Source organism: Perca fluviatilis, chromosome 19, assembly GCF_010015445.1.
Source record: "Perca fluviatilis chromosome 19, GENO_Pfluv_1.0, whole genome shotgun sequence".
Lineage (NCBI taxonomy): Eukaryota > Metazoa > Chordata > Actinopteri > Perciformes > Percidae > Perca > Perca fluviatilis.
Window position 1 is genome coordinate 21,534,353 of NC_053130.1, and position 12,648 is coordinate 21,547,000.

A 12,648-nucleotide genomic window follows, 5' to 3' on the forward strand; every position below is an offset into this window, starting at 1 on the left:
AGTATATAATATAATATAGTCTGTGTAACTGGCCCACTGACCTACTTACTGACGGTCTCAACTGTTTCTTGCCTTGTCGTCATACCACCACTGGATGGCGACAAAGTAACAGAAAAGCGACAGCAGGGAACATAAAACACTGGTCAAATTAACGTCAGGGGTAAAAGTATGTGAAACAAGGGAATAGGCCAAAACAAGAAACAATATTTTTAAGGGGCATTTTCAGACCGCTGATACAGGCTCTCATTGTCTGTTCAAGCCTTGACGTTTCCAGAGTTTGCATAAAATAGTATAATCCTAGGCTATCATTAAAACCAATGAGTGTGTAACGTTGCCTGCTTTGTTTTAATAAATAGGCTATTTTTTTCCAACTCCGACTTTGAATTAATTATTGTAAGGCACCAACAGCCAATCGCATTGGAAATTACATCAAATTAGCAATACGGTCCAAAGACAGCGCAACATTTCTGGTGATTTTGTTCGTTCGCCGTCAATGTGGAAAGCCATTATTTCCGACGGTCAGGAAAGGCAGCAACAATTCATAGGAAGTGGGGTTTTGAAGTTGCCTTCACAGGCTGATCTGCGGTCTGTTATTTAAACCTCTCCCCCGAGACTTTGGCCAAAACTGGCAGCGAACAAACCGATACTAAGTCAGCACTTACAGAAAGCAGCGTTCATGAAGGCAGGAAGTGAAACTTGTCACTACTGCGATCAAAACTTTCAGACATAAACATTAGACGTACAGTTGGAAATATAGAAATTCGCCTTTTCTGCTCGTTTTGCCAGCTAGCTAACCTAGCTAGTCCTCAGCGATGGACAAGCTTCGTCGTGTGTTAAGCGGCCAAGAGGAAAATGAAGAGTTGGGTCTCACCGCACAGGTAGCTAGCTATCTAGCTTACTGTATGACAGTATATGCTGACGTTACTAATGCTAACGTTGTGTACGTTAAATTGGTCAAATCCAATACAAAATAGCATTGCTAGGTTCCCTTCCTGTCTGAGACTCAGCGTTACCGTTCAGATACCTGTTATTAATGTTAAAGTGGTTTTGTTTTCTTGAGTTAGCGTTAGTTAACATAACGTTATATTCGTTAGTAACGTTAGCTAGCTCTGTAACGTTCACGTTAGCCTTCAGACGTAGCTAGCCAAGCTAACATAACATAACAGTTTCATTGTCATGTTTTCTCGGTGTCTTTTCAGCTTCTAACAGTTAGATCAAAGCTAACTATTCTTCTATCAGCATTCACATTGTATTGTTTGTTTATTTACACCTTTTACACGCTTTCCCGATGAGGAGGAAATGGGGTAAGGTGCTGACTTGAACAATTTATTTGTATATTAAGAAGTGATGGTACTTTTTTAAAAACTTGTTGCAAAGTTAGTTTCACTTTGACACACCAGAGTCTGCCATGCTTGCAAATTCTGCATTGCTTTGCAGATTCTACTTTACAGTTTGGTTGTATTGGTTCATTTGCCTAAGTTAAGAGTACTGAGTAATGTATGTGCCTTTAACTTGTGATATGTGTGTGTTTGTGTTTTAAGATAATCCTGTAGCTGGGTTTTATCATAGACTGTTAGTCAGTGGGTGTTATCTGTTTGGCTCCAGCCAACATCGTTAAATAACCAGTAGAAAGCCTGTGTGTCTTTCTGCGGGTCATTAGGTTTGTCTTGTGACATCCTTCCATTGTTCTCACCAGGTCCTTGATGCCAGCACTCTCAGCTACAGCACCAGGGTGAAATGGTTTGTCATATGCTTTGCCGGAGGCATCCTGTGTTCAATACTTGTGAGTGTTTCTGCCTTTTTTTTTGTTGAAAAGGCACCTTTTAATGTTTTGTCTTTAGGAACGCAGAACTGTGTACATAACATAGTAATGCTGTTAGCAATTGTCCAAGTTATCTTTACTTGTGCTGTTTGGTTTGTAGAAGGCACTATACAACTCTTAAGTTATGAAAATGGCTCACCGCAAATGTCATTAAAACAAATTCCTGTTCTCTTGCTTGTACATTAAAGTGATTGACACATGTGACTTGTACCTAATTAAAACCTAATGTTTGCTTGCTGTCAGGAAAGAGCTAAAATATTCAGTTTGTAGAGTGTAGTTTGCAGTTCAAATTACAGAAAGTCTTGTCATAGGCAGCACTTGCAACCCTTGGAAGCCACCGAGATAGGTATTTGCAATGCGAGACTACTGCATAACAGAACCTGTGTAGGCCGGGTTCAGATGAATTGGGATAACTCTGTGCATCTGTCAACAAATATAAAATATTCTCAAAGTATTTATATATCTTTCATTCCTACATTTAAAAACACTTACCTTTTATCCAATGCCACAGAGTGCCCCATGCTACTTTTTCTGTAATGTCCAGAATTTGCTCCTTCTCTGAGATGCAGTTATTAGCTGCAGGCTATTTTAATGTCCTTACAGACCCCAATTAATTACAACACTTAAGTGAAATGTTAGATGCTGCAACTCCTTAAAAGCTAAATGCATAAATGTCATCCCTCCCTTGATGAAATGCATATTTTATTCACACTCAGTGTGTCAACAGTCCCCTCACTGAAGGTGATCCAAATTAAGAACATGCATGTGGATTATAATACCACTTAGGCAGGGGCGTCAAACTCATTTTCACTAAGGGCCACACTGGAAAAAAAGAATTACATCAAGGGCCAGACATGTACATTTATTGACATGCTTTTATTTAATCAAACAAGATCAAACATCTGTATTATTGCATGTCTCATATAGTCCTCTCACTTACAGCTTGGTCGACATAAAGCCCCAAAAAATTTAACTTAGCCATCAAAGAAAAAAGCGCCACAAAAATATCGGGAAAAAAACGTCAAGAAATGCAACAAAAACATCTGAAAAAGTGGTAAAAATGCTGAAAAAAGTGCCAAAAACTTCAGATAAAGCAACAAAAACTAGTTGGGCCAAAATGTATTATGAACCTAAATTAATATGCGGGCTGGATCAAAATGTGCGAGGGGCCGGATTTGGCCCGCGGGCCTTGAGTTTAACACATGTGCACTTAGGCATCGACTCTTAAACAAAGCCTTATAGTATTTTGACACTAGGGGGAGCCCATCATGTTTCAGTAAAACCACAGGACAGCCCACAGAAGTCCTTGATGTTTTTGTTTGTTCCAAGAAAAAAATAACATAAGATGTATGCCTTCAATCTTATTAAAGTCCAGGATTCATTTAGCTACTTGGCATTCACCCCTATATTAAAGTGTGGGACATTATTCTGTCTAGCTGACAAAGACTATTTTGCTGTTTTATCAGGGTTCAGCACTGCTGTTCCTTCCAAATGGAGTCAAGCTTTTCGCTGTCTTCTACACACTAGGGAATGTTGCAGCTCTTTCCAGGTAAGAGTCTTCAGTCCAGCTCAAATTAGCAGGTCAGAGAATTATAATGTCTTGATATATTTATCTTACCAGTATGGCACACTGCAAGGAATACAACAAATGATGAGCATCAGGCTTATACATTCTAAAATAGTTTTGATGACTTGCACACTAGTTACAGTCATCCTTTGCACAGCTACACATTTCTCCAAGTTTTGCTTCCAGGCTGTTTATCAAGAAGAAACATCAAGTACTGTAATGTTACCATCTCCTCTGTGCGCTCATCACCTGTTGCTCAGAGTTAAAGGCACAGTTCTGAGGAACCACGAGATGTTATCATTCTGATACATATGTATATGATTAACATTGGGCACTACTGGTTTTGCTCCTTTAAGTGGCACAGGATTACCTGTGAATAGGGATTGCACAATTTGATCAGAGCAGGCACTCTAATTGGAAAGCATTAATATTGCAACTAATTAGGTTGAATTAATTGTAATCTTTATAACTATTCGATTCACTCTGCAGCCCTGCATCTTAATTGTATGTCGCTTGAAAGACAGTAGGAAATGGTCAGGGATAAAGAGACAATTGTCAGTCGGAACAGACTATGTGTCTGTGTCTCCTGTTTGTTTTGCTATCTGCTTCTAAGTAGACCAGACAGTGTTTGCTCTCAAAATTATTTGAATACGAGTACACAAGGTTAATTCCTTTCCAGTGACAGGATGCCATACTTTCAAATATCTCATTACTGTACCCTCACACAGTCAACATCTAATCTTTCTTTGCACTATATTCTAATTTACACTAAACCAAACTTGTAACTGAGCACCATAAAAGTCAAAAATCAGTCTAAAGGTTTCCTTTTTGTGGTATAACATTGATTCAGATAGAATTTGTAGGATCTGGCTGTGCGCTCTAATACCACTGCTACACTGATATAAAGACACTGTTGTATCCTTATTGTATCTGTAAAGTGTCTCGAGATAACTCTTGTTATGATTTGATACTATAAATAAAATTGAATTGAATTGTTTATAGTTCTGGCTATTGTAATGTAATGATTAGGATAAGAATGCCATCTTCTATCACTAGATATCAGCAGCATACTGGATTTTACAACATTATGGATTATTTAGTCTAGATAATCCAAGGGCTAAATCTAATCACGATGTCTTTGACTTGTTTGACAGTGAACTATTGATGAGGTGATTTTTTTTTTTTTCCAGACAGGGCAGTCTCTATTTTCAGGTATCATATGTCCAGAAGGTTTAGATGCGTCAAGAAACTGGGTCACCTTCTGCTTTCATAGCCCAGGTTACCGACCCAAAGCAACACAGTGTCATATTTTAAGGAGCTTAATGCATTTTTCATCTGTATGTGACTTTGACAGCAAGACAATTACACGGAGACCATTGGTTCCTTCATTTCACCAACAGTAGTGGAGGGTTATGTCAAAAATAGAAGTCAGTGTCGCGATAGATCACATGCAAGTGTTGTAATAACAAAACAGTACATATATCTAACATGTATTGTCTTTTCTGTCAATAACATGACCCTCTTAGGACAAGGAATATAAGTGTTTGGCTTTGAAAAGAAAATTTCATGTGGTAGATATTTTTACATTTATAGATTCTCTAGACAAACAATACAGCATTGGTTTCATATCAGTATCGGCAATACCATTTCTGTCATCCTGCTCCCTAATCCGCAGTAGCAGCATGTGCGTGGATATCCTTGGTGTCTGTCATATTGACCAGTTAATAAGCATCCGTCCCTCTCAGCAGACCAGTAGAAAGAGCCTGCGTCAACGCAGACTATCTAACAGATGCTGACGCTACACAGACTCTCTCTTCCCACTCAGCTCTGCTTGCCTCATCAGCGGGGAAAGCCTTTGTCTTGTTACATATACTGATGTCACACATGCATCATGTAGGAGGTTTTGAATGTGTCATTGTGGTGTTTGGAGCGAAATATTTATTCCCTTATAATTGCAACATGTAGTGCAAATTAGGTTACGGCAGCGACACAATTCTGATGTCACGTGTATGCACATGTGAAGACCATTCTAAAATCAACCTAGACCATAACAAAATACTAGTATTCATTTTCTGAAATAATGTAATAAACAGATTTATGACCTGAAATATTGAATATATATGGAGGTGTAACAAAATGTGTATGAGAAACACTGTTCAATGCTGGAACAGGCAATGAGAATCCACAGTGATGAATGCTTCGAACCTATTATGAAGACAAAACATGAATGCAATCATTAATGGATTAACATTTTAAACAACAGGTCAATGTATGTTTTCGCTGATGTTTAAAAAGTGTAACTTGTCTGTTTTGTTCCTCTAAAGCACCTGCTTCCTAATGGGACCCATAAAACAGCTGAAGCGCATGTTTGAAAAAACAAGACTGATAGCCACCATTGTTATGCTGGTAAATACCATGTGTTTTATTGTTACTTTGGACCTCTTTCTTTTTTCTTTCACTGCATCTTCATGTTTTATCTTACTGTGTATTGGAAAGTAGTCCGTACCTTGTTGCCAAAGGTTTTAGATGCAATTTTCTGTCTGATTCCTCCTTGACATGAGGCCACAATGCGTTTACATTGCATTTGCTTTTGCCTACTCTCGAGGGTGTAAAAGATCGGTAGCTCTCTGACTTTGGATTAGAAGGCCAGGTTCAATTAAAGATCTGGTACTCCACACCTTGGGATCTTACAGGATTGCGAGGATAAAGCAACTTATCTTGACAACACATTTCAGCTTAACACTAGATTTTGTGGCTTCTTTTTTGTTGCTGTTAGAATTTAACATGTTCTGTGAATTACTGAAATAAATCAAGTGTCAGATAGCAAACCTCTATTCTGCAAGAATATAACCAATACAAGAAGATAACCATTCCTTTTGTCTTTTGCCAGCTCTGCCTTGTCTTAACTCTTTGCGCAGTGTTTTGGGTAAGTAGATAATACGTTTTAAAGCCAGTGCCAGTCTTTATTTTTATTTTTTTAGTGCAGTGTTTTACACTATTAGAATAACCATTTTGTGTTTTCTTCTACAGTGGCATAAAAAAGGGCTGGCTATCATCTTCTGTATTCTGCAGTTTTTGGCAATGACATGGTAAGTGTAACCGGCACTCTGTTCACTGTAGCACAGTTGGCAATTTGTTTACTCGTCATCACTCACACCTACTCAGATGAAGCCGTCTTTCGTGATAAAGAACTTTTGTGCCAGCCTTGGAACAAATGTCCGTGAGTTGAGTTGATCACACTGCTGTTGCTTTAAGCTGACTTACTGCTATTGGCACGTGCACAGCTAAATCTATATATAAATGGTTAAACTTAAATAGTTTCTCATTGTTTCGGAACAACATAGCTTCAGTGTAGTTCAAGTTAAAAGTTGTTGTTTTTTTAAAGCATACATATGCCATATCATTGTCATATAGTAATAATAAGATGCACAAATAAGGTAATACAGTCAGTGACATCTGCTTGACATACCTGTTGAGTGATGTTGTGAAGACTGGTAGGTAGGTTGCCAGGCATCATGGTACAGTAGGTCAGTATATTTTTGGCCTGTAGAGGAAGAGGCATTGCCAGGATCAGTGTAGACCTACTTGGAGACGTTGAGACAGACAGGTGTTAGCGCCTGTTTACACACAACACAAAGTCTCTGCCAGCTATCTCTGGGGTCATTACTACTGTACTACTAAAATCACAGGTAAATGGTCCAATGAGAAAACATGGCACCCATCCCGGAGTCCTTAATTAGTTTGATACGTGTTTTTAAGTGTGTAAAATAAAGACCTTAACCATTTTAATGTCCTCCACTTATCGTATAGAAGGTATGGTGTGTGATAGAAGTGCTTCATTTCTAGATCAATTCACAAGATTTTATTGCATTATTCAAGTTTTTTTTTGTGTCATCTGCTTTACTGAACATGTGTGTCCCCTAATAATTTATTGTCCCTGTTTTTTACACTGCCTAGTTTGAAACCCTTTAATCAGCTCTGTTCAGTTGAAAAGTAAAGTGGTTTTTGCCACAATATTTGTGTTCATTAGGGCTAAACCGAGCAAGTACTTAATCTACTGAAAATTGATTGTCAACTATTTTGATAATCGATTGTCATTTATGAAGAAAAAATGCCAAACATTCTCTATTTTCTTGCTTCTCAAAATGTGAGGATTTGCTGCTTTATGTCAAATATCTTTGGGTTTTAGGCAGTTGGTCGGACAAACCAAGACATCCTCTTTGGTTCTGGGAAATTGGGATGGGATTTCTTTACCAATTTCTGGTATTAGTTATAGACTAAACAATGAATCGATTAAATGTGAAAATATTAGACTGAACCGATAATTGTTAATTGCAGCTCCTGGTGTTCATACTAGTTTTAAATCTGTATGTACTGTACTATGAAAAGAGTACATATAGTAATAAGGTCAGTGGGGTTAAGCTCCAACATAGTATTGAATAAAAAAGACCTTTGAGTGATGCGTATGGGCATGTCGGCACTTGTATGTTCATTAATTTGAACATATTTGCACAGCAGTAACAAAAGATGTTTAGTGTGTGAATGGGCATGGAAACGCAACCCCCCCAGCGACTCAGGAGGAAGGGAATGGACAATTTCATTGCATCACTGAGCAGGACTGTGTCAGCCTCATGTTGTACATTCACTTCCACTCTGCCTGCGTTCTCCGAGGCATCACCATGGTAACCAGAAGTCACACATCTCAAGCTCATTCTTAACAGACTGGGGGGGCATAGTGCACTCCTACGCAGGCACTCAGACGTCTGTGTGAAGGTGGTTCTGTAATAATACGTCGCCACTGAGCCACACACGGAGGTGGGCAAAGTCCAGTCCTCAGGCTGAGTTCTGTGAAGTAACCGTATGACACTGAAGCACTACTGACTGACACAAGTCAGTATAGAGTATGGCAGGCAGTAGGAAGTTTAGTAACGACCGCACTGATAGCTTAACAGTAAACACTAACCTGTTTAGTTTACCTATTTAGTTTAGACATTCAGAAGAACATTTAATTAAATAAGTTGGCATGTTGTCATGCTAGTCAATCATTTAACTGCTGTACCAGATTCCTCACATATAAATAAATATATTAGGTGTCAGTTGCTTTTTTTGTGCTAAACTTCAGCTGTAAGGGGTATCGTGTTTTTGTTGTACTTGGTGTTTGGTAACCAATCTGTCTGGAGGGCTGTAGTGTAAAGATTACAGTGTATCCAATTCATTACCAATCACGTTTGGTTAATTCCTTTGCTGAGCAACATCAAAGACACCTCAGATCCTGATTAACGCTTGATGAAGCATTTTAATGCATATTTTACATGTTGGTGTGTTGCTCATCAGAAAGCCATTATTATGCTGCTAATAATACCTAAATCTACTTTAGGTCCTGCGTTCTCTGTGGTGTTTATTTATTTTTTTAATCCTTATAATCTATAATCTCTTAGACATCACATCATTACAACCACATGACGTGCAGACAAGAATCTCTAAAACACACTGGAACTTTAAGTTTAAGTGAAGATCCTGTGATTTCCAATGATACCAAATACATTTTGTAATTCCAGGAAGATGTTTACAGTAATCTAAAAGACATGTTGGATTGTCTATGTAATTATGAAGGTTTTGAAAAAATTATATTTCACTAATGTGGCCGTACGGCGTCGAAAACTAAATCCAACTTTGAAGCCCTCCAAAGAAAACAATACATTCATCTTAAATATGAAACACATAGTAAGAATATCTTTCTTCAGCTTGTATTTAGTTTGACATGCTCAGTCTCATAATATGGACGTTCTTCTATCTAGCTAGTATCTTCTTCTACATTCAGTAACGTGTCATTGTCTTTTTCCGTTTCAGGTACAGCATCTCTTACATTCCATTTGCCAGGTAAGACAACATGATGGTGATGTGCATCTGTCCTTTCTGTTATGTTCAGTTCTGTGTTGCTTACTATCTATAAGAGCTACTATTTATATCTCAACAATGCCCTGTCTACAAATGACACTAGGGAGAATATTATGAGTGACCCTTCAATAAAAACATGTTTTCATTTACCTCCAAACACTGTTTGCCTCCACCATATGGCTGTAATCCCCCCTCTACGACTAGTGCAGGCACTTAGTGTCAAGCAAATGGCAGCTTGTTGTTTCACACTCCTCTGTGCTTTAGCCCTGTGACGCTGCTTTATCCATAATATCTAAATGAAATCATTTCTTTCAGCCAGATTTAGCAACATATTTCTCTCCCAATGTAGCTTTTATATTGCTTGTGATGAGCTTATGTTAAGCTCTATAGGGTTAAAGCACAACGCAACATTTTGATTAGATCAAGACCCAAATAGGCTGCCGTGCATAAGAGACCAGGATAAAAAAATATTTTAGTCACATGTTAGTCTTCCTCAGTTCTCACTTGCTTTGTCTTATTGTAGATAATGTGATATATAGAGCCTAACAGCCTTGAAATCTTACAGCGATTGACTTTGTAATTTCTTCAGAGCACACCACAGTAAAGAATGAAATTGAAACAAATTACTCTTCTGTACCCGAATGTTCACTTCTCAAATTGTGCCATGTGGTGAACCACCTGAAGGCTTTCCCAAGCCAAGCATGAGGTGTGATGTTGTTTTGTCAGTCCAGCTGTAAGCAGAGTTATGTCTCATTTGGTGAAGGGTCCAGAGCCCCCATGCAGCCCCCCCACTAAGTGCCTTGTGTATTTGGGCGACCCTATAATCCATCCTGACAGCTGAGAGACGTCCCATAACCACTCTGAGTTCCCCCTCCCCCAACCCAAATGCTAACAACAATGCAAAGCTGGGACAAAGATGTGTTCCCGTGCCGCCCTTTCAAAAACCACATTCCTACAGAGAAATGCAAATTGGACTGCAAGTTTTTGGTGCTGACTATTGAAATCCTGATGATACTTATTTATTTGTTACTACTTTTTATTAAATTTTGTAATTTTTTTTGTCAACACATTATTGTCCTCTCTCCTTAAGCTTCTTACTTTAATCCATTTTTCATCTAATTTAGATTGATCTCTTTATTGTTTGCCATGTTGTTACAGAGCAGCATCTTTGGATCACAGACCTGTATCCCTCTGAGTGACACATTAAAAAGCATTAGACTGCAGTCTCCTGATTCTGGTCTTTGGTCACATAAACTGATACCTGGCATGCCACAAAACCACATGGCCAATGGACTTGATCCTTTAATGTATTTTACCTTGTTGCCTATTTATAACCTCTTAGGCCAGGTCACTAAAATCTGCTGCATGTGCACTTCCCACAGTGCTTTAAGGATACTGTTGCTCTGATATTTAATCATAAATGGGGGGCATTCCTTATTCATGGGGAATCAAAAATAGCATCACACCTCAAGTGATTACATAAAAAAAAAAAACTCAGGCTGTATGTGAGGAAGAATATGAGGATTCTGGTGTTGAATGTTTTTTGTTTAACATCAGAGGGACAAACCAGAGCCTTTGAAGGAGCAAGCCTCCTGTCTGTCCGCCGACCTCCCCTCCTCCCTCTCAGACTGCTTATGATCCCCCCTTCTCCTTTTAACCTTGACTGGTTTCACACCTCCTCCACCGAAATTTGATTGTGGCTAGAGGCGAAGTCTGCATAGCAACACACCGATGGCAAGAGAAAATGGTGTGAGGGGAAACAGAGTAGGCAACGACGATCCCTGGTTACCATGGTGATCGCTCGTATTGCATCATCCCTCAACGCAGAGTACCTGGAGAAAGGGAGCCCCCATCACTCTGAACATGTGGTGCTTCCCCGCCAAAACACGCTCACTTATTCATGACGAGCCCCACCCAAATCACCATGACAAATGGTGGAAGTGCTTTTTTTTTTGTCACTTTTAATTTTGTATGCATGACAAAATTTTGAGTACGTTTTTTTTTTTTTTGTGTGTGTTTTAGAACCACACTCAGGCAACATTCCCTCCATTGATTTTTCTTCCATTTCTTGTCTTTATTTCATTGGTTATAATGCTGGCTGTTATTTAGACATTTTCTTTTGTCTTGTTTTACAGGGATGCTGTGATGAAATGCTTCACAACCTGTCTGAGTTAGGACTCCTTAGTCCACAGTTTGGGAAGACTGGTCCTAATATTCAGACTGTAAGAACAGGGGCTCTGTACAATATACGTCTTTTGTTGTTTATACAATTTATCTCCAGATTTTTACTGTGGCTTGTTTCATACTGTGAATCCTCGCTTTTTAAGTCTAACTGAAGGTCTATAACTATAATCAGATTATATCACTTATCTTTTGCTTCTAAAGTGAAAGAAAGAAGTGCCTTTAATGTTTAATATATTTAAAAGATTTTATACCATTTCTTATAAGTGCAGGGAAATTATTTTGACTTTGCTATAATTAACAACACATGTGTCTTTACATAAAAAAAAAAAAATATATATATATATATATATATATATATATATATAAATAGATCCGTTGTAGACATTGACCAACCATACTTGACAACCATATGCATACAACAGTGTGAAATTCCATTTTCCATTTTTAAACGGTGTTCTGTCTTCTTACAAGCATCATTAAAACACATTGTCTTTGCTCTTTTCTGTCCAAGTGCGAGGCTCTCAGATGCTATATATATATATATATATATATATATATATATATATATATATATATATATATATATATATATATATATATATAATTATTTCCCCTAAGGCATTTGAGGCACTGCTTCACTGATGATGCACTGGGATATATGATACCCGTAGCTCTTTTGAGTTTTTCCAGCTAAAGAAATTAAAAAGCAGCTCCTGTCTAGTCTGTTCGTCTGTATGCGTGTTTGAACACACCTTCCCCCCCTTAGCTCATCAAATTACATTAAAATGACTTCTCCTCTTTAAATGTGATTTCCTGCCAGATGTAGCAATGACCCCGTTAATTGCGCTTTTCTGAGCATTGTGATTTTGATGTGACCTAATAACCCAGAATAGCTTGCATCGAGTTCTCTATATTGCTTCGGCATGATGGCGTTGCCTTTTGAGGATGTGGTTGTCATGACAACCTCCTCTGTAAGATTCATAACCTCAGCCTTCCCCCCATCTGTGGTGCAGATGTTCACATTATCCTGATGAGGAGGTGTGCTTTTTTAATTTTATAGAATACCTTGGACCGGCAGTCAGTCATGGAGCTATAAAAGGATTTTAAAAACAGTTTTGTGCATCCTGTTTTCCTGTGTATTGGCTGCAGGATTTGCTCGAGGTTTAATATGCCTCCA

At 38.3% G+C, this 12,648-nt stretch overlaps 1 protein-coding gene across 1 annotated transcript; it reads left to right on the plus strand.

Annotated features, from left to right (window-relative positions):
* The first annotated feature begins 590 nt into the window (after window positions 1-590).
* sft2d1 (SFT2 domain containing 1) lies at window positions 591-11,575 on the plus strand. The gene is made up of 8 exons (XM_039784754.1): window positions 591-878; window positions 1,697-1,783; window positions 3,289-3,371; window positions 5,714-5,795; window positions 6,280-6,315; window positions 6,420-6,478; window positions 9,240-9,269; window positions 11,423-11,575. The coding sequence occupies exons 1-8, from the start codon at window positions 813-815 to the stop codon at window positions 11,460-11,462; spliced, it is 483 nt and encodes a 160-aa protein (XP_039640688.1). The 5' UTR covers window positions 591-812; the 3' UTR covers window positions 11,463-11,575.
* The last annotated feature ends 1,073 nt before the right edge of the window (window positions 11,576-12,648 follow it).